We start from the raw sequence: 21499 nt of genomic DNA, 5'->3' as shown, positions 1-21499 counted from the left end.
CCCCACTTTACAGATGAGAAAACTGAGGCACAGGGGGTGAATGATTTTTCCCAGATCATAAGGTCATTAAATGGTGGCACCTCTAGAGCCTGTGTTCTGAACCAGTGTGCTATGTTGACGCCTGTGTGTAGAATATCTTCCTCTTCAGCTGGGAGAATTTGGAACCTGGGAATATTTTCATACTCTATAAAATTTGCATTAGGATTTTCTTTTATGTAGTGACAAGTTTCTGGACTGGGAGCCGGGGCTTACCGAGATTTTTCCTTTAACTGTTACAAATACTTGTCATCCGGATCTTCTCATTTGAAAAGCAGAAGATAGTTCTTTATTCGTGATGAGGATTGAATGATCAAAATCTAGTTTCTCAAGATAATACTTGTTGATTTTTCTTTCTGCTGTATACAGGGTTAGTGTATTTGTAAGGGGTTCCCCTCCAGCTAGTTATCAGCCCTGGCGCTTTTTTATGGTCCACATCCTGATTTGATGTGCTGTCCAGGATGGCCAGGGACCAGATGTACTGAGACTCCTTCTTTTTAAAAGGAGTTGACAGATCACAACAGACAGTTCTCAGAATGACAGCCATGGCAGGTGTGGGGATCATGTCTGTATTTACCCAAGTGCTCATTCAGGAATGGGAAGCCCCTTCACACTCTTCTTACTCTTTAGACATCTTTGCTAGAGACTGAACAGTCACCTTGAAGAGAGTCTCTCAGGAGCTGGCGCAAATCGGTCTTTTAAAGATTGTGGTGGAACCGTTTTTTTTCCCCCAAGAGTGTTCTCCCCTGAGAGAGAAGTCTTTTCTGTGGTAGGTTTCCTGCATTTACTCCCAGAAACAGATAATGATTGAGGACCCTGCAGTGGTGCCTGGCTGCTGGTTAGCACTCACTGATTGTTGAGTGAATTCCAGAACTGGGGGAGTAGATGAGAGGGTTGAGAGTGCTGTTGGCTCTATAAAGGCTGTGGGGAGGAAGGCACGCCAGATCCACCACATCAGTGGTTGGTTGACGCTGGCTGCCTATTGCAGCTGCCTTGGCAACTTAAAACTCTTGCCCAGGCCCCTGGCCAGACATCCAAGTGCTTAAAGGCCTCCTTGGTGATTCTAAAATACAGCCAGAGCTGAGAGCTACTGCTAGTAGAGCTGACGCTTGCTTGTTAGCCATTTACGACCTAAAATGGAGGGGGAAATGAGTGGCTTGGGAAATTACGAATGACTTACATTAGTCCCTTGCTGAAGTTGAGTGAGAATCCTCAGGATCTCTGCATTTTTCATAGCGTTCCCTTTTGAGTGTAGCATGTCTTAGGACACAGATCAGCTTGATTTCTAAGTGACTTTCGTGCCGTGTGTCAAACAAGAACCTCAAAGGCTTCGTCTGTGGAATCGCTACATATGACCTGTTACTCTCTCCTGCTCTGGCAGCACCACCTGACAATGGAGCCTCAGTTATCTATGGCAGATACAGAAATTGCTTCGCTGTAAGGCAGTTAAGTACTACAGTAGGCCTTGATTTGGGGGCAGGAGACCTGTAGCTAAAATAACTGGGACTCAGTATGTGGCTCTTTAATTGATGTTGTCAAAGCAGTGAGCTTTATAGTAAGATTCTCTACTCTAGAAGAACTTTTTTTGTTTAAATCTTCTTTGGGACGGAGATTTTGTGAGAGCAGTTTCGGCCGCTGAAGGACGGATGTGACCCAGATGCACATAAAATTGTGCTTGCAATTTCGGGGGGTTTACAGCCCATCTGTGGAACTGATCCTGGGAGGGGAAGTCCATGAAGACACATGGTCCATGATGTACCACTCATGCCTGTGATAATTTAGCTCCTGTTGACTCTAGAGCACGGTGCGTTCTCATCAAATCAGCTGACGTGATTGTGCATCTTTTCCCTTAGGATGAAGACCCTGAGACCAGTTGGCTGCTTCTTAATGAAGATGACTTGGTTATCCTTTTATCACAGTTTCCATTTCATGAGCTCTTTCAACATCTTCTTGGGTTTAAAGCAAAAGGTAGACTGATTTCTTTTGTCCTGGTTCCCCTGTGCCTGGCCATACTGAAAAGAGATGGTTGCATCAGACCTCAGTGAGATTTCCTTCCTTTCTCTGGTGCTTGTAATTTCCCACTTAGTGCTGAAATGCAGAGAGGTCACCTAGCTTGCACATTGGCCAGCTTTCATAAATTGTTTTCATTTTGCACTTTGTCCCAGGTTTCCCATCTCCTGTTCACAGAGGAGCCAGAGCAACGGAGATTGTTATTTTTTCTGCCTTGGCTTAGTTTCCTCATTGAGGTATTTACAGTCGTATCCTTCAGTGTTTTTCATAGCATTTATAATTTTTTCCTTTTCTCTGATTAACTTCTAGGTGATTATTTACCTGAAACAACAAGACCTCAAGAGATGATGAAAATGTTTGCGTTTGTTAACTCACTAGTGGAGCTTCTGGCTGTGGGGTTAGAAACATTCAATAGAGCGCGCTATAGGCAGTTTGTGAAGCGAATTGGTTACATGATCAGGTAATACTGCCGTTGGTACATCTGTTTCTATTTGCTTTCGCCTTGGTCAGATGTAGATACTGCGAAATTGGGATGATGGACATTTTCGTGTATGCTTCACATCTGACTGATCGTAAAAGTAAGAATTTTTTTTTCACCACCTAGCAGGTGGGAATTCTGTAAATGCTTCCAGTCAGGATATTTGGTTAATTAACTCAGATTTAACTGGTTTGCTAGGTAATTGTCCTTAGAGTCAAGATCCTCAAAGCAGTTGCTGGGTTGAACGTGGCCAGAGAAACTGAACTTGGTCAAGGAAGATGAAGCCTCTCTCCTTTTCCTTCGCTCCTTCTTTTCCTTCTACCTCCCAGCCTTTGCCTGGGAATTGCCACCTAGCGGTGGAAGATTGGCAGCAGCTCTTTTGTGTCATTGTTTCCCTGTTTTCTCTTGTATTTATTCTTATTCTGATTTAAAGAAAGTTGCAAAGACTTCATCAGCGGCCACTATATTTGAACTAGGGAAAGCATTATTTATTTGATTGAAAAATGAGTTTATGCTTTTATTATCAAGTACCAATAAATTTTGACAATATGTACTGCTTTTCATTGAATTAATTTTGTATCCTCTTTTCTGCATCACTAGTTTTTCTGTATTTACTGGGTCATTCCCGATAGCATATAAATATGCTGTTATTTCTTCCAACCACCCTTCTCTCCAAAAAAACCCTCTAAAACTTCTCCCCCTCTTCGGTTTTGTTTCCAAAACAAAATAGATTGTAATTAATTTATTTTAGATGTGTATCCATCTGCCTTGTAAAGCCAGGTAAATGATTATAGGATGCCCTGAAAGGCTGGAGGGTGCCTTTAAGGGCTTGAGAAAGATGATGGACATGAGATGGTGGGAAGAGGGATGGCTGGTGACTTAGAGAATAATTTCTTTAAAGCTAAAAGCCTATCTACTTATTATCAGAAGTCCAGACATTTATTTGCTTATTCTGCTTGGTGTAAATAAGGTAAAACCTGTCCTTGGACTCATATACATGATGTAGGGTTGAGTGCTCGTTATGTGCTGGGAATATACTTCCTCATTTTATTTTCTCAGTAACTCTATACGAGAGGCATTGTTATTATTGCTTTAAAGTCAGTATTCCCTCTTTATATTGTTTCTATGTAAATACTTAACAGCTGATTATGGTAGCATATTATGATTATTCTTTCTTTGTTTCCCATCTGCTTACTTTTCTTTGTATCTATCACAGATTCTTCTCACATCTTCCAGCTGTAGCATACTTTCTACAAGGTCCCTTTCTTCAGGTCATCTGTTGGTTCCAGGTTTTTCCCTCCATGCTTGCCTGAATGCTCCACAATCAGGCTTCCCCCCCAGTACTACCCAAACAGCTCTTAGGAGTGACGGTTGCTATTGAGCTTTGTCGTACTGATCCGGTGACCGATTCTGAGTCTTCCTCCTCCTTTACATCTTTCCCATAGTTTACATGGCTTTCTCAGAGTTGCCCACTTTCTCCTTAAGACACTTTCTTTGCTTGGTTTCCAGGATCCCACATTCTCCTGGTTTCTCCTCCATTTTACCTGGCTGCTCATTTTCTGACTCTGGTCGTTTTCATCCTCACGTCCCAAACTTCTTGATGTTGGCGTGCCTCAGGGCTCATTTCTGGACCTCTTCTCTCCCATCTGAACTTGCTCCTGGGACCTCATCTGTTCTCATGTCTTTAAATACCATCTAAATACTGTTAGGATTGTCAGAGTTCTATTTCCAGCCCGTGCCTCTCTCTTAACTCTTAAGCTTGTAAGTCCAGCTGCCAAGTCAGCACCTCTACTTGGGTGACTCATGAGCATTGTAGTTTAATACACCCAATGGGCCTCCCTCTTCCCGCCTCCCACGCTGCTTCTCCGTGGCCTTCCCAGTTTCAGTAAGTGGCAGCTTCGTTCTTCTGGTCGCTCTGGCCAGAACATTTGGTGTTATCCCCGACCTTTCACACCCCACATCCAGTCTAATGGCCAGTTCTGTCTACCTTCAGAACACCATCTGCCATCAAATCTAAGATGCCACCAATTCTGAAGATGCATTTATGTGTCTCTAAGAAAGAAAAAATGTTACCAAAATATGGCATGTTAGCAATTTCATATACATTCCAATCGCAGGGATTGTGTGAAAGTGTGAAATGTTCATCCTCTTGAACCAATGAAACATGCTATTTCCAGAATCCAGCCGGAATTCTCACCTTCACTGCCACGACTCTAGTTCATTCTTAGGTATTTCTCCCTAATTGTAATTGTAATAGCCTCCTGACTTACCTTCCTGCTTTGCCTTGTTCTCGCCCCCCCCAGCTTATTCTCACAACAACCAGTGTTCCTGGTAAATGGTGAGTCAGTTCATGTCACTCCTTTGCTCCCAGTCCTGTTCAGAGTAAAAGCCAGAGTCCTCACAGTGACCTCCAGCAGCCTTCATGGTCTGGTTTCCTGTCACTTTTCTCATTTCCTCTCCAGCCAGTCTCCCTCTCAGTTACCTTGCTTTTGCACACTGGCTGCCTTACTGTTCCTCCAACATGCTGACCACATCTTGGAACCTTCATTGCTGTATCTTCTTCTTTTTTATTAAAAGAAGAATTTTTTTTAATGTTTATTTTTGAGCGAGAGATTGAGAATGAGCGGGGCGGGGGTGGGGATCAGGGGGCAGGCAGAGACAGAGGGAGACTCGGAATCCGAAGCAGGCTCCAGGCTCCGATCTGTCAGCACAGAGCCCGATGCGGGGCTCGAACTCACGAGCTGTGCGATCATGACCTGAGCCAAAGTTGGATGCTTAACCGAATGAGCCACCCAGGCGCCGCTGGTGTTTTTTCTTCTACCTGGGGATGCTCTTCCCTTAGATATCCCTGTGACTTCTTCCAACGTTTACTCACGTGTTCCTCTTCAGTAAGGCCTTTTCTGCTCCCAACCAACCCCCTTAATCTGGCCAACTCCAGAGAAACATTATTCCTCTCTCCTACGTATTTTTCTCAATGTCACTGATAACTATGTGACAGACTATATTTCTCACTTTATTTTGTTTGTTGTCTGTTTGTCCTCCCATTAAATGTAAGCCTCATGATGGTAGTGTTTGTCCCTGCATTGAATTCTTTTCAGAACTTAGAAGATAGTAGATGTTCAGTAAATATATATGAATAAATTTGTGTTTCAAATGTAATATAAAGGTGTCAGGATTGAGTGCATTAACGAGAAGTGCCATATTGCCTGTCTTTACACTTAGGATGACCCTTGGTTATGTGAGTGACCACTGGGCACAGTTTGTGAGTCACAACCAAGGCTTGGGTTTGGCCCAGCAGCCCTACTCTGTGGAGAAACTACAGGTTGAATTTGATGAGCTGTTTTTGAGAGCTGTCCTCCATGTGCTGAAAGCCAAAAGGTAAGGAGTATGATGGTAACTGTGGAGAAATGGCTCTCTGACTAGTAAGAAAGATTGGCGTGAAAGTCATCGATTGTAGTAGATGTCTTATTTTTTAATTTTTTTTTTTTTACATTTATTTATTTTTGAGAAACAGAGTGAGAGAAAGCATGAGCAGGAGAGGGGCAGAGAGAGAAGGAGATGCAGAATCCGAAGCAGGCTCCAGGCTTTGAGCAAGCGGTCAGCACAGAGCCTGATGTGGGGCTTGAACCCATGAACTGTGAGATCATGACCTGAGCTGAAGTTGGGCGCTCAACCAACTGAGCCATCCAGGTGCCCCTGTAGTAGATGTCTTATATAATGTCGAGGTGTATTTCATCTGCTTCTTATCTTGGGCAAATTCATGGGTTTTAGTGTCCTTATTTATAGTGGTGACTGAAATGCCCTTTCTTTAATGTTTCTTTCAATCTTAAAATAACCCAATTGTGATATCTCAGTTTTGCCACCCCTGAACTTTTGGGGTAGCCTAGAACAAGGTATGAATTCTGTTTCACACCCACTCAGTGCCTGAGTGAGGCAGAGTAGTGCACAGTGCAAATGATTTGCCAGTTTTATTGTTTCAGTTGTCCTACTTACTCTGAGGGTTTCAAGGTCTAGGATTCTTATGGGTCCTGGTCCCCTGTCCTGTCTGTGTAAATGCTGGCTTCTGATCATGTTGTCTTCCATTGCTGCTTATAGCCCGGGTTACACTTGAGGGTACCTCCTGCACTGTCTTCCCTGAGCTTCTGGCCAAGGGTAGGAGCAAGTTCTGCTAACAGCCCTGTGCCCTCTGCTGGGAGAGGTTTGCTGGCCTCCAGCTTCACTCAGTTAACTGCCAGCTCTTCCCCACCTTTGCCTTCTTCTGAGCTATGCTCCCTCTTGCCATGGGTCTCTTAGCTTCAGCCCCGTATTTATTGCATGTTGTGGAGGGGGTTTGAGTCTTGGCTATTTACTGTCACCTTGGGCAAGTCACCTAGTGTTCGTGTCCTCACTTTCTTCATTTGTAAAATGGAGAGGATGATGCTACCTGTTGTGTTGACCTCATGGACATGTTACCAGGATGAAATGCAGTAATGTATGAAAATACTTTGTAAACCCTGAAGGACTTTTTAGGTGGTAAGTGGTGGTGGTTCTTTTGTGGTTTTAGATGAAGAATAGGATAAGTGCTCGCTTAGAGAAATATCAGAATTCCTTGACTAAGTCTTAGGCACTTGTAGGCACTCAGAAGGCATGGATCTAAGATAAATAGAATTTGGGCTTAGAAATTTATCTTTAGGTTATTCGTCATACATTCTGTGTTATCCATAAATTCGCTTGTCTCATGAGGTACACCAGATCCTGTGCAGAACCCGGCCGGGGGATCAGGAAGAGCCTCCCATCTCTGCTCTCATCACTTATCCTTGCACCTGCTTAGCTGAGATGGAAAGTTCTCGCCATGGCTACTAGCTCTTAGATTTTGAGCTGTGAACTGTCCTCTAGTATTATATCTGTAATTCACAAAGATGATCATCATTTTAAACTTTAAAATATCAAGAACTGTTAGTCTTGAGTATAATTTATTTTAGGAAAGAAATTATACAAGAATCAGATATTTAAAGCCATGGTACTTAAATTTATTTGGCACGCCAATAGAAATTTCTGATGTGGTTATCCCTGAAAACAAACCCAAAAGATAGCCAAAGCCTAAGCCACTTACTGCATATCTGCCATATGGGGAATTTTGTAGCCTGAAATACAGAGTTCTGTGATGACTTTTTTTTTTTTTTAATTTTTTTAATGTTTATTTAATTTTGAGAGAGAGAGGGAGACAGAGCGTGAGCAGGAGAGGGGCAGAAAGAGAGAGGAAGACACAGAATCCGAAGCAGGCTCTGGGCCCCAAGCTGTCAGCACAGAGCCCGACATGGGGCTCGAACCCACAAACCGTGAGATCATGACCTGAGCTGAAGTCGGATGCTTTGCCACCTGAGCCACCCAGGCGCCCCCTGTGATGACTTTTCAGGCCTCTGCAGTTTTCTCTCATTGTTTTGGGATAAGTTATACAAGAGTGTCAGGTCCTGTGTGAGGTGTTAGGATATTATTTAATTTTTTTTTAATGTTTATTATTTTTTAGAGAGAGAGAGACAGAGACAGAGACAGAGACAGAGTCAAAGAACAAGCAGGGGAGGGGCAGAGAGAGAGGGAGACACAGAATCGGAAGCAGACTCCAGGCTCTGAGCTGCCAGCACAGAGCCTGATGTGGGGCTCGAACTCAGAGACTGAGAGATCATGACCTGAGCTGAAGTCGGCCGCTTAACTGACTGAGCCACCCAGGCGCCCCTCAGATAATTATATAATAAGACAGAAGCTTGGCTCACCTGAAGTTACGGTTTCTTCAACCTTTGCTCAAGAGTCTAGCTGTTGCTTTTCAAATCTAGGTCAGTAGTGGTTTGGGTATAGATGTGGGTCAGGCATGCACTATTTAATACCTTTTTCTTGTTCTCTTAATAAGCCTTGTTTGTAATTGGACAATTTGTAGTTTTGCCCAAAATAAAGCAACCGTTTTGAGTGCCTCCCTGTTTTTTCCAAGATTTTTTTGGTATAAAATTCACACCACAAAGTTTTAATAGCATTTAAAGGTGCTATTGAGTGCTGATTGTTTTCAAGATACTGGCTTAGGTAGTGGATAATTAAAATACAAGACTCTAGGTTACATGGTGGTTTATTCAAAGATGAACAAAACCTGGTTTCTGCTTTCAAATTGTCATGGTTTGTATGTGTACGTAAATTACAGTAACTTGAGGCATTTCTCACTGTGTGGTTTGAGGAGCACTTGAGTCTGAGTCACCTGCGGTGACTATAGAATGTGCAAATTCTTGGGCCCCAACTGTGATCTACAAAATCAGGATCCTATAGGCAGGCCTTGAAATCTGCATTTTCCACTTTGTGGCTTTTTCTGCCCACTCCAGTGTGAGAACCACTGATAAAGGGTATGATGTTGCCAAAGTCAGGTGTGGACCAAATTCTGTGATAGTGCTGAGGAGGAAATCAGAGGAGGCCTTCACAAATGGATTGGTGGCTGCTTGCAGGTAATAGGTTCTTGCCAGGCTTGTCCAGGAATGGTCTGAACACAGCGAGGGCTCTGGTTAGAAACATGGGTCTGAGCTGTAAGTGCAGGCCTTTGAATGTGGGGCTTGAAGGGTTTGAATTTCATGCAGTGATGAGTGGGGAGTCACCGGAGGGCTTTTGGTTCTCCTCCCACCCATGGCACACGTGTCTGTGTGTACACACATACCTGTACTTAAGCTCACACACATACATCCACATCTAAGCAACCTGTCACCTAGGTCTTAATAAGATCTTTGGTTTAAAACACAGCTCTGCCTCTTACCACCCCTTCTGTGCCTTGGTAGCCTTATGTGTAAATTGGGGATAGTGTCAGTGATAGTTCTTGCCCGGGTCTTGTGAGGATGGAATGAGATGATGCAGGGTGATTAGAACAGTACCTGGCACAGAGTAAGTGCTTTGTGAGCATTTCTGTCATTGCTGTCCATCCTTGAGGTGTGGGTGACCGAAGCATGTTAGCGAAATTGCTGTGCTGTCATTTAAGAATTTGTTTTTTTTTACCAGAGCAGGTCTACCTGCTTTCTCAGTGTGGTGAGGTTGACTGATGGATGAAATTATTCCTACTCTTTAAAATGCAGACTTGGCATTTGGCTGTTTATGTCAGAGATGCCCTTTGGGACGCTGTCCGTCCAGATGCTCTGGAAGCTCTTCTACCTCATGCACCAGGTGGAGAGTGGGAATCTGGAGAAGCTCTGCATCAGTCTCCCGCCTGCGGAGTGCAAGAGGCAGCTCCAAGGTACGGCCGGGCCACAGCAGGCAGCGGAGGTCTTTCCTACCTGTGTGCCTTTCTCGTCGTGGCTTTATTCTTTTTATCTTGTAGAAGGACTAAGAGTATTTTACTCTGTGTACTCATAAGCAAAAATTTTGAAATTTGAAAGACGGCTGTATTGTTTTGACATAGTAGAATGGTAATTCCAATTTTCATTATTCTTGAAATGCTCTGGGTGGTAACTTGATATGATCCCAGTTTGGGGAGGGGAAATGAAAATTGGGTTGTGAATGCCCCCAGGGAGTTATTTTGAAAATACAGGGCATTTGATAGACTGCTTTTGATTTCTCAAAGGTGTAAACACGTGGAAAGAATTGTAGGCTTATTGCCTTCTTCCCGTGAAAATTCCATCAGGGGAATACATTTTTTAAACAGCCTCTCTCTCTCTCTCTCTCTCTCTCTTTCTCTCTCTCTCTCTCTCTCTTTTTAAAATCTTTCCTCTATACCTTTGTGGCATTCAGTCTTCTGTCATGGATCACAGAGCTGTTTGTCAATAGTGCTCCCTAGTGACAAAATGTAATATTGCTTCCACTGCATCCTCTGAGGAGTTGGTAAAACAGACTGTATACTGTTTATCACATTTACCAGTACTGCAGTATTGCAGTGGTTATGACTCACTTCTTGCCCAAGATTTTCATTTATAAGGAGATCTCTTTTGTTTGGGATGCGTGCTGTGTTTGTGCAGGGCGCTTTGCTAGTCTTAGCCGTTTTCATTAGTCACATGGTTCATTGGCTGACAGTTACTGAGTAGTTTCCCGTGTGCCTTTGAAAATGTTACACCTAGTGACGGTAGTAGCGCCTTGCAGTTGACAGACCCCTTCACTAGTGACTGGTCACTAGTGTCATTTAATCTTTAACAGCTGTTTAAAGCAGATGAAGAAACTGAGAATTGGAGCTGTTAATGTCACCTCTGAGGCTACATTATACATAGAGTTGGAATTTCATCTGGTCTCCGGCTTTTTCCCGATGCCTGTAGATGTCTGTGCTGGAACGGAGACTTTTAAATATTTTTATATATCTTTTAATTTTATATCTTCTTTCTCTCTGGAAGAGTAATTAAATGTGGTCTATGCTCATTCTTCACCCATTTTAATTTTCTTGCCATGAACTTGCAGACCCAGAACATTTTGTGAACTTTGAGAAGTGTCTTTCTTCCATGAATAGCTCAGAAGAGATTTGCCTTCTAACGACATTTGCTCAGATGGCTCAGGCCAGAAGAACCAATGTGGATGAAGACTTCATAAAAATTATTGTTCTGGAGATATATGAGGTTAGAATATTAAGTTTTAGAAATCAGCTAAAAAATACTTTTTTTTGGATTGTCCATGCGTTGATTCTTTGGGGATTGCTTTAAAAAAATTTTTTTTTAACATCTATTTATTATGGAGAAACAGAGACATGGCATGAACATGGGAGGGGCAGAGAGAGAGGGAGACACAGAATCTGAGGCAGGCTCCAGGCTCCGAGCTGTCTGCACAGAGCCTGATGTGGGGCTCAAACTCACCAACCAGGAGATCATGACCTGAGCCTAAGTTGGATGCCTAACCGACTGAGCCACCCAGGCACCCCCTCTTTGGGGATTGCTTTAAAAAAAGTGACTAACTTGTATTGTCTGTACTTATGGAAAGAGAGAATTAAAGGATTATCATTTTGCTCTAAGGAATGTTGAAAATATGAATCATACTCATTCTATTTCCCCCTACTGTCTCTTGACATCTGATGCATGAGTTTCGGTGAGGAATAGGCAGGCATTCTGGCATAGCCTGACACTTGTGGTTTTAACAGTCTGTTGTCCCTCTGCCCTGTGTCAGTGCCAATTATGCAGAAGCCTGGCTTCCAATCCAATTTAAATGAGATGGTGGAAAGGATACTGATGCTACAGCCAGAAGACCTGGGTTTGTTTGAACTCTGTTAATAATTGCTCATCTCACAGCAGGAAAGACACCTCATCACTCTGGGTTCAGCTGCTTCATCTATAAGATGACAGGCTGGGATGAGATCCTTTACTGAGTCTCCCTAATGGAGGAAGAGAGTAGACTTTGGACCCCTGAGGATCTAGAGACAGAACCCAAAGTGGTTATCAAGATTTTTATTAGAGTTTTGTGTATTTTAAAAGATGTATATTTTCAATTTAGGTTGTCATGTATCTGTTTATCTTCATTAAAAAATATCTCTTCCAAACTATTCGAGTACACTTAAGTAAAATTATGTTTGAAGAAGATTCTCTGAGTTTAACACCTTCTCCGAAGTATCCTGGTTTAAGAATGAATGAACTGGATGATCCAAAGTTCTTTTCCAGGGTCCAGCACTAGGCTATTCCTATACTTACTTGTGAGGTTAAGGTCTAAATGGGTCTGGAATTCCAGACTATTTTCATGGTATGAGAATATCGTGGGTGTGGAGGGAAGGTCTGTTCTCACATATAGTAAGTGGCATTCTTAGGGTCTGTTGTGCTAACCCTAACACTTATGCTCTTGAATGTTTCAAGAGTTTGGCCAGTACTCACAGTAAAAATTACACTGTGTATTACATTCTGCTTTTGTGTGCCTGTGTGTGTGTGTGTGTGTGTGTGTGTGTGTGTGTGTATGTGTGAAACTGAAGCAATACTTAATGCTACTGAGATGCACCCTCACAATTTTCTATTCTATTCTGTTATTTTTCTGTTCTATTCCACTGTATTTTTTTAAAAAAAGAAATGTGCTTGCCATTGGCATCAGTGGATTGTAACCTGTACTTTGGAATATGTTAAGAGGAGTTGATAAACATTGATATTTTAGAAGCTCTTGTAGCTGGGGATTTTATTTTATAGCAGACAATAGGTATTTCTATGAAATGCATTCTGGTTTTCATCATTTTGGCAATTTTCTCAAATTTAGAAAGTTTTTACACCAAAGGGATATAGCTACAGACAGGCTTTGGGATATACTTCCTGAACCCGGTGCTTGAAGTCATTACATAGGTGCCTTTCCCTCTCCTCCTGACTCAGCCTCAGGTAGACAGGTAGCTCTCTGTAGTTCTGACATCTTTTTGAACATGGCATGACCCAAGGCTCAGTGTGAGGCTCTTTCTCTTTTACTTGAAAACATCCTGCATTAAGGAACTGTGTTTTGACTGATGATTGATGGGTATTGAAAGTGCCATCTCCACCTCCTCCCACTTTTAGGTATCTTATGTCACCCTGTCCACCAGAGAGACTTTTTCAAAGGTTGGTCGAGAGCTCTTAGGGGCCATCACAGCTGTTCACCCTGAGATAATTTCTGTCCTTTTGGATAGAGTTCAAGACACCATTGACCAGGTTGGAATGGTAAGAGCACTTAATTTGTTTGTATGTTTTGCTTTTTTTGTTCTGTTATCCTGGAGTAATGGAGCAATGAGAAAAATAATCAGGTTGTTGGGGAATGACTGAGTGACGGGCGCAGCAGGATGAAGACAACGTGGACTGTGTCCTGGGCCCTGCCATTCACCGTGCCTGCTTGGGGTTAGCGGCTTCTTACAAAAAGCTGTGATTCTCTTTAATCTCCTCAAAGTGACTTTGTACCTCCCTCAGTAACAGGTTTTTGTTATCTTTTCTTTTTTCTTTTTTCTTGTTCTGAGAGAGGGCTCGCATGCACACATGCACGCACGGGAGAGGGGCAGAGGGAGAGGGAGAGTGAAAATCTTAAAGCAGGCTGCACACTCAGCGTGGAGCCCAACGCAGGGCTCGATCTCATGACCCTGAGATCATGACCTGAACTGAAATCAAGAGTTGGGATGTTTAACCGGTTGACTGAGCCACCCAGACATCCCTCAATAACAGGCTTTTCTTTTAAGTACAGTCTATATAGTTAATAACAGTTTGTATTTCAAAGTTTGTTTGGCTTTCGTAATTTTTATAGTTTATACTTGAAAGAAACAACTATGATTAAGAAAGAAGGCCCTGTTTACATAGGCCAAAAGCGAAAATAAAAGTGGTAATTTAAGTCAAACAAGACACATACAGTTTATTTCTGTCATTTGTCACAATCCCTTTTGTAGTCTGTTGATGTTAAAAACAGCTGGATTGTGACATAACTCACATACCATACAGTTCCCCTATTTAAAGCATGAAAGTTGGTGTGTTTGTTTTTTCACAGAGTTGTGTAGCCATCACCACTCTCAATTTTAGAACAGTTTGATCACCTCAAAAAGAAACCACATACCCTTTAGCTATCACACTCTGTCCCTCCATCCCCTCCAGCCATAAGCCACCACTAATCTACTTTCTGTCTCTATAAATTTGACTGTTCTGGACGTTTTGTATTAATGGAATCATACACTATGTGGTCTGTGAGTGGCTTCTTTTACTTAGCATAGTTTTCGGGTTCATCCACATTGTAGCATGAGTCAGCACTTCATGACTTTTAATGGCCAAATATTCCATTGTGTGGATGTACCATTTAAAAAATTTTTAAAAAATATTTATTTATTTTTGAAGGAGAGAGAGACAGAGCATGAGTGGGGGAGGGGCAGAGAGAGAGGGAGACACAGAATCCGAAGCAGGCTCCAGGCTCCAAGCTGTCAGCACAGAGCCCGACATGGGGCTCCAGCTCACAAACTGTGAGATCATGACCTGAGCTGAAGTCGGATGCTCAACTGACTGAGCCACCCAGGCGCCCCTGGATGTACCATTTTAAAAAAACACACACTTACTGAAGATTTTCTTCATCATCTGTAATACTGCTATAATGTGTAAGTTTTGCTAATGGCACATAGTCCCACATTGTAACTTGAAGAGGAACATTTAAAGTGATAGTATTTGCAGAGGCCCTTCATCTTGTAGTCACTGCATTGTCCCTGTAGGATGTATCACTGATAACTGTCATTGCTTCATTACATTCATAAGTGGGCAGATTCCGGGGAAAGATTGGTTTATGAGACACATTTTTTCTAAATGAAGAATAAATGATACGCTCTCCTTGGAAAAGTACATCGTACTTTTTTTTTACAGTAAAAAATTTAATCGTGGTAAATTATACACGACATAAAATATACCATCTTAACCCTTTTTAAATGTACGGTTCAGTGACACAAGTACATCCCCATTGCTTTGCTTGTTACCATTGCTGTCACCCAGCTACAGAACTCTTTCTATCTTGCAGAACTGGAGCTCTATACCTATTAATCAGTAAGCCTGCATTCCCTCCACCCTCCACCCTCCACCCTCCAGTCCCTGGTAACGACATTCTACCTTCTCTCTGTCTAGAGTTTTGCTACTCTACGTACCTCGTGTAAATGAATCCACACAGTATTTGTCCTTTTGTGATTAGCCTATTTCATTTGACATACTGTGGTCGGTGTTCATGCATGTCGTAGCATGTGTCAGAATTTCCTTCTTTTTTAAGCCGGCATAATATTCTAGTGCATGTATAGACCACATTTTGTTTATCTGTTCATCTGTTGCTGGACACTCAGATTGCTTCTCCCTTCTGGCTGTTGTGAATAATGCTGCTGTGAATGTGAGCGTACAGCTGTCTCTTTGAGGCCCTGCTCTCCATTCTTTTGGGTATATACCCAGAAGTAGAGTTGTTGGAACATAGGGTAATTCCATTTTTCATTTTTGAGGTAGCACCATAGTGTTTCCATAGTGGCAGTAGTACTTTTTCTTTTTAATAAAAGCATTGTATCCCACCGCGATATGATATGATTTTATTGAGATGAAAGGGCTTTTATATTCAATATACGGGAGCATGTTTTTGGTTACTCCTTTTTGGGTGATTATCTAATGGAATGAGTTCTAAAGAAATACACAGTGGGTCGCAAGATTCTTTCGCTTAGGTTGAGCTCATCACCATTTTCTCTTAAGTGGCTGTCTGGTTTTGGCCACACTTGCATTTTACATTTAATTTAATTTAATTTTCCATATGGATGAATTTTATTTCATTTCATTTATTTATTTTTAATATAATTTATTGTCAAGTTGGCTAACATACACCCACTTACATTTTAAATTTGCTCATAATACTTCTAGTAAACTGGCCCAGAGGTATGCTTGACTTTAAGTATAAAAATTGGAAGCATAATGTTTTTTAGAGCATATCTTCTAAAAGGTGCCTCCATTCTCTGTTTATACCTGTAGTTCCTTAATGCTTTGTGAACTTGCTGACGTTTTTGGAGGAACTTGTTCAAACCTTCTGTGCCTTCAGATGAATATGATGGCTTTGAATATTTTTGCTGTTACCTTGGGATAATCAGGAATTAGAACTAGCCCCAGAGCGTAGGAATGATCTGTGGGCTCTAAACTGTCCTAGTTTTCAAATGTTGAACTGTTACTGCTTTCTGGGATAAAAGCCACTTGATCATCGTGTGTTATTCTTTGTATGTATCGATAGATTTGTTTTGGTAATTTTTTTTTAAATTAAAAAAAATTTTTTTTGTGTGTTTATTTACTCTTAAAGGAGAGAGATAGAACATGAGTGGGGGAGGGGCAGAGAGAGAGGAAGACACAGAATCAGAAGCAGGCTCCAAGGCTCTGAGCTGTCAGCACAGAGCCTGATGCGGGGCTTGAACTCACAGACTGCGAGATCATGACCTGAGCCAAAGTCAGACACTTAGCCGACTGAGCCACCCCGGCACCCCAGGAAAGGCTTCTTTAAAATTCATTCTTTCTACTGTTCTTTCCCATTTTGTTTTGCCTCTCATTGGGAGCAGTGCAGGAACCTGAAAAGTACTAGTATGCATGTTCTAGATCTGTGTTGTCCAATATAGTAGCCACTAGGTACATGCAACTGTAGAGTCCTTGAAAGGTGGCTAGTCCAAATTGAGATGTATTGTAAGTGTAAAGTACTCACTGGGTTTCAAAGATTTAGTGTGAACAAAAAGTATGTAGCATATCTCAATAGTTTTGTATAATGATCACATGTTGATAATGTATTGGACATATTAGATTAAATGAAATATATTAATTTTACTTGTTTTACTTTTAAAATATGTGGCTAGTAGAAAAATTAAAATTATGTATGTGGCTTACATTGTATTTCCATTGGATAGCACTGTTCTAGACAATATAAAATGAATTGCTCTTCTGATCAGTCTCCCTTAAAGCAAACTATTGAGTGACCCCAGATTTATCTTAATTTGCACACATCGATAGGTTATTCAAAAAGTGATGCTATAGACTTCTTGTAAACAGGATTTTAAAAACTTTTTATTATAGAATCTGTCAAATATATATAAAAGGGAGAATAGGAAATGAATCCCTGTGTACCCATCATCTACTTTCAACAGTTACCAACTCTTGGTTAATCTTATTTCATTTTTAGTTCTGTTCACTCCTTGTCCCTCCTCCCCAGATTGCTTGGGAGCTAACAGAAATATCTTTTTAGATGCCAGAAAAGAAATAATAATTTTTTTACTGAAGTATAGTTGACGTGCAATATCATATTCATTTCAAGTGTACAACATAGTGATTTGGCGATGATATACTTTACGAAATGCTTACCACAATAAGTGTAGTTACCATCTGTCACTGTACAAAGTTACTACAGTGTCATTGACTGTAATTACTATACTGTACTTCTCATCGCTGTGATTTATTTTATAACTGGAAGTTTGTGCCAGTTTTACACTTTTAATCTCCTTTACCTTTTTCACCCATCCCCCTACTATCCTCCCCTCTTCTGCTCTGACAACTACCAGTTTTTTGTTTATTTAAATAATTATTTAAAGCGCTAAATCTTTTTGTAAAATGAATGACTGTTTCTCGTTTATTATGGCTTTAAATTTGGGTCTTGGTATGGTGGCTTTATTAAATGGAAGTATACCAAATTATATGTAATAAAAGATTGACCTTTACACAGGGTAGCAAAATGTGCTTTTGGTGTATCATTGGTTTTAATATTTATTTCCTTTGGTTGTCCATGATGTCCATTTCATTTGTCTAAAAATCAAACAAAACTCCACTTCCTTTTGGAAAAAAAATTTTGCAGGCAGTTTAATAATATATTGTAGTAATTCAGGATTGTTCCTTAAGTTTTGATCTTAATTACCATCATTTTCTTTTAAATAAGGTTTCTTTATACTTGTTTAAAGAACTGCCTCTGTATCTCTGGCGACCTTCTGCCTCTGAGATAGCCGTGATTCGGGACTGGTTATTGAATTATAACCTGACAATGGTGAAGAATAAGTTGGCCTGTGTTATTCTAGAAGGACTAAATTGGGGATTTGGTGAACAGGTATGTGTATCAAAACCACTCTCTAGATACTGGAGGTTCTACACATCAATTTTAGAGAAACATTTCCTCAAAACAAACATTTCTCAGTACTCAGTGATGGTAGTTTTTATTAATCATAGTTTATTAATGTTATTAATAGTTTTTATTATTAAGAGTTTGCTATGTATCATGTCTCTAAAGATGCCATGTCCATGATTTTGACCATTAAAACTTTCCTTCCTCTTTACTCTAGGCCTTACGTGTTAGTTCCTAGGTCAAAATGTGTCAACATTTTAAAGGGAAAATGGGAGAGAACTCAGCCCTCTCTAACAGTCTGCCAGCTTTTTTTCTGAACAAACATTTGGTTGTCACAGCCATCTTGTGTGTTTTGCATGAACTTGACCCCGTTGTACAGATGAGAAAACTGGAGCCAGGGAGCTTTTCTTCCAGAGTGTCCCTGACCACCTGGGTCTGCCCATGGGTTCATCCAGGGCTTCCCCCACTCCAAGTGAGAGCTGTAGACCCCTCTTTTCCATCCTCGTGTTCTCTGACTTGTGAATAGAAGCCCCTAGTCCTCCCTCTCCTAGCAGGCTGCATGAACTTCCCTATGAGAGTCTCCATGATCCTTCGTTAGAGGATTCGTGAGAGGATTAGGGATATATTTCTTTATTTCTTTTTTTTTTTATTACGTTTATTTATTATTTATTTTTGAGAGAGAGTGCACAAGCCGGGGAGGGGCAAAGAGTGGGAGAGAGAGAGTCCCAAGCAGGCTCCTTGCTGTCACTGTGGATCCCGACATGGGGCTCCATCTCACAAACTGTGAGGTCATGACCCGAGCCAAAATCAAGAGTTGGATGCTTAAACAAGCTGAGCCACTCAGGTGCCCCAGGAATGTGTTTCTTCAGGTTGCAAAGGAAGATTGGATGGGAAATTCTATAGGCAACTTCAGGCTCCTGAAGGAATATTTTATTTGTGTTGTTGAGTATCTTCTGTATTTTCACTGATGACAAAATGAGGAAAGGGGATATAGACTTAATTTATTAAGTATCCTTTTGTTTAATAATAAACATCTTCCCGGTTTGTGGCAGTGCCCTTAAACTTGTGACCTAAAGTCTTCATGGAGCTTCTAGGGTAGGAGTGGGGGAGTTACATTCAAAGATACCTTTTATATGAGGGTCCGGGATGACTCAGACTATTTAAGTACAACGTAATGGTTCTTTAAGATTTCCGTGTTTTTTCCTGTTGCCATTTTATAACTTCATTGTTAAGTGATGTAATTTTTGGAAAGTTGAGGATCCAAGATCCTTTTTTTACTATCCTTCCTAGTCCTTTTGTTCAAAGGTATGTTAAAAAAATCAAGATGGCATGTTTATGATGATTTTTCTCTTTAAAAGGGTACCCTTCATCTGGATCAAGCAGTCCATGCTGAAGTGGCTTTAATGATTCTTGAAGCGTACCAGAAATACCTTGCACAGAAGCCGTATGCTGGGCTTCTTTCTGAAAGTATGAAGCAGGTATTTCCTTCTCTTATATATTGAGAATATCTTTATTATAAATGATTTGGGTGGATACAGCTACAGTATTTACCCTTAGGTTGCCTAAGAACATTTCTGGCAACTTAAGATACTGAAATTGAATTCTGTGGTTGGATGAAGATTTTTTTCTTTGAGAAGTGGCCTACATGTGACCATTTTAATACTGTGGCATTTGACTTGACCTGGAGCTGGCGTGTCCTGGCTCCGGAGAGCTGAATGTTAAATTTTCGGGAACTTTGCAAACTAGATTGTTGACCTGTTGGTAGCTTGAAACTGACCATGGTGGGAGTTTTCACACTGACAAAATTGACAAACCCTGTAAAGGATCTCCCACACTCCAACTGGTTGTTAAAACTTATTTATCATCACCCCATGAGTTGTGCACCAACTTTTGTATTATTACTCCTTTGCTTGTGCTGACTCAGATCAGACGCACAAAGAGACTAGTGAGTAAGCAGAAGTGGTCAGTTGTGAGAAATTGCTGTAATTGAGTGCTGCAAACTGAGCACTGGTAAGTAGTGTGTCCTCTCTTTTGCGGACGTTGCTGATCACAAAAGCAAATGGGCGGGTGAGCTTACTGATTTAATTTGTATGTGACTAATGTGGTTTAAAATAAATAATTGTTTTAGGTTTCATATTTGGCCAGTATTGTTCGATATGGAGAGACACCTGAGACCTCATTTAACCAGTGGGCCTGGAACTTGATCTTGAGGTTAAAACTGCACAAAAATGATTATGGAATACAGCAGAATTGTCCAACTGTTCCCTTCTCCAGCACTGTGCCTGACATGACAGAGTCACCCACGTTTCATCCTCTCTTGAAGGCTGTTAAGGCGGGCATGCCCATCGGCTGTTATCTGGCCTTAGCTATGACGGCTGTGGGCCACAGGTACAGTGTTTGGGCTGAACCCCTAGGGTTGCTGAACCTTGTAGTCAGTGATTCTGGATTTTATTTTTCACATCCCAAGGTCTGAGGCCTCCATCAAACCTATCTAAGGGCAATCAGGACCAAATTATAAGCCTTATTAATGGCTTATGTAGGGGAAATGCTGCCCAAATTCATATAAGACAGATTTGTACCAGAAAATCATCTCATACATTACGGAGAGAGTATACCTGTCACCCAGAGGACAACGTTCACGTTAGCGCTAGATGTTTTGTCTTCCTTGGAATAGTGACAATATAAAAATAATTAGTCATCTCTACTGAATTTTGTTTAAAGTGATGGCAGCCCAACTTCGGCTTCTCAGTTAGAGGGCTAAACCTGCCCAGGGGAATGAAATGCCTGCTCAGGTCACATGCTTCTCTGGTATGAGCCTAGAGCGATCTCTGTCTCTTCTACACTGAGTGGTAGTTTTCTGTTCAGTCTTCTCAGGGATCATGTGTGAGGTCCTAACCTCAGGAGCCGTGGTTGTCTTGTGTTACCATTTTATCCCAGTGCTGAAGGCTATAGCTGGTGCAATAAGTAACTGGTGCAGTAAGTAAATGAATGAATTCTTAGTTGGTTAAAAATCCTTTTTTTCCCCCCCAGAGATCATTTTCCTACAGTGTGTTAATTTTTTTTAGCCTCTTTTTTTCTAAAATTTCTTTCACCTACATGCTTTCTGGTTCTTTCATTTTAGACTCACTGTAATACCTTTTTACCATCCCAATTTCAACATCTTGTTCCACATTACATATATTTTCAGTAGGATGCCAGTTGTGCTATTAGCTGTTTATGTTCAGCCTTGTGCCAAGAAGTGGGAGAGAGACAGGATTGTTAGTGGCCTTCAGGCTGTTGACAGTTTAGTGGAGATGGTAGATGGAATCAATTGGCAGCACTAAAGACGTGACCGTGGGCTGGATGAGAGGTGTAGAGCAGTGCTTCTCCGTTCTTGCTGCTCTTCAGAGTCACGTTTGGAGTGATTCTAAAGCTCCCTGTGCAGAGAAGAGTGTGAGAGTCCTGATCTAATTAGTCTGGGGCCGTTCTCCAGATTATTCTGATGTACAGCCTGGATTGGGAACC

The 21499-nt window shown here is 41.4% G+C and overlaps 1 protein-coding gene across 1 annotated transcript in view; it reads left to right on the top strand.

Moving 5' to 3' along the window:
* The window catches only part of EPG5 (ectopic P-granules autophagy protein 5 homolog), a 108009-nt gene that overhangs the window by 18979 nt on the left and 67531 nt on the right, over window positions 1-21499 (top strand). Inside the window, exons 8-16 of the mRNA XM_011288022.3 lie at window positions 1890-2004; window positions 2356-2506; window positions 5747-5902; window positions 9601-9758; window positions 10907-11061; window positions 12955-13095; window positions 17816-17980; window positions 19354-19473; window positions 20124-20383. Coding sequence (XP_011286324.2) covers window positions 1890-2004; window positions 2356-2506; window positions 5747-5902; window positions 9601-9758; window positions 10907-11061; window positions 12955-13095; window positions 17816-17980; window positions 19354-19473; window positions 20124-20383 — 1421 coding nt within the window. The remainder of the gene's footprint in view (window positions 1-1889; window positions 2005-2355; window positions 2507-5746; window positions 5903-9600; window positions 9759-10906; window positions 11062-12954; window positions 13096-17815; window positions 17981-19353; window positions 19474-20123; window positions 20384-21499) is intronic.

The sequence above is a fragment of the Felis catus genome, chromosome D3 (genome assembly GCF_018350175.1).
Source record: "Felis catus isolate Fca126 chromosome D3, F.catus_Fca126_mat1.0, whole genome shotgun sequence".
Classification (NCBI taxonomy): Eukaryota; Metazoa; Chordata; class Mammalia; order Carnivora; family Felidae; genus Felis; species Felis catus.
Note: the sequence above shows the minus strand (reverse complement) of the source record. Positions and strands in the feature narration are given on the sequence as shown.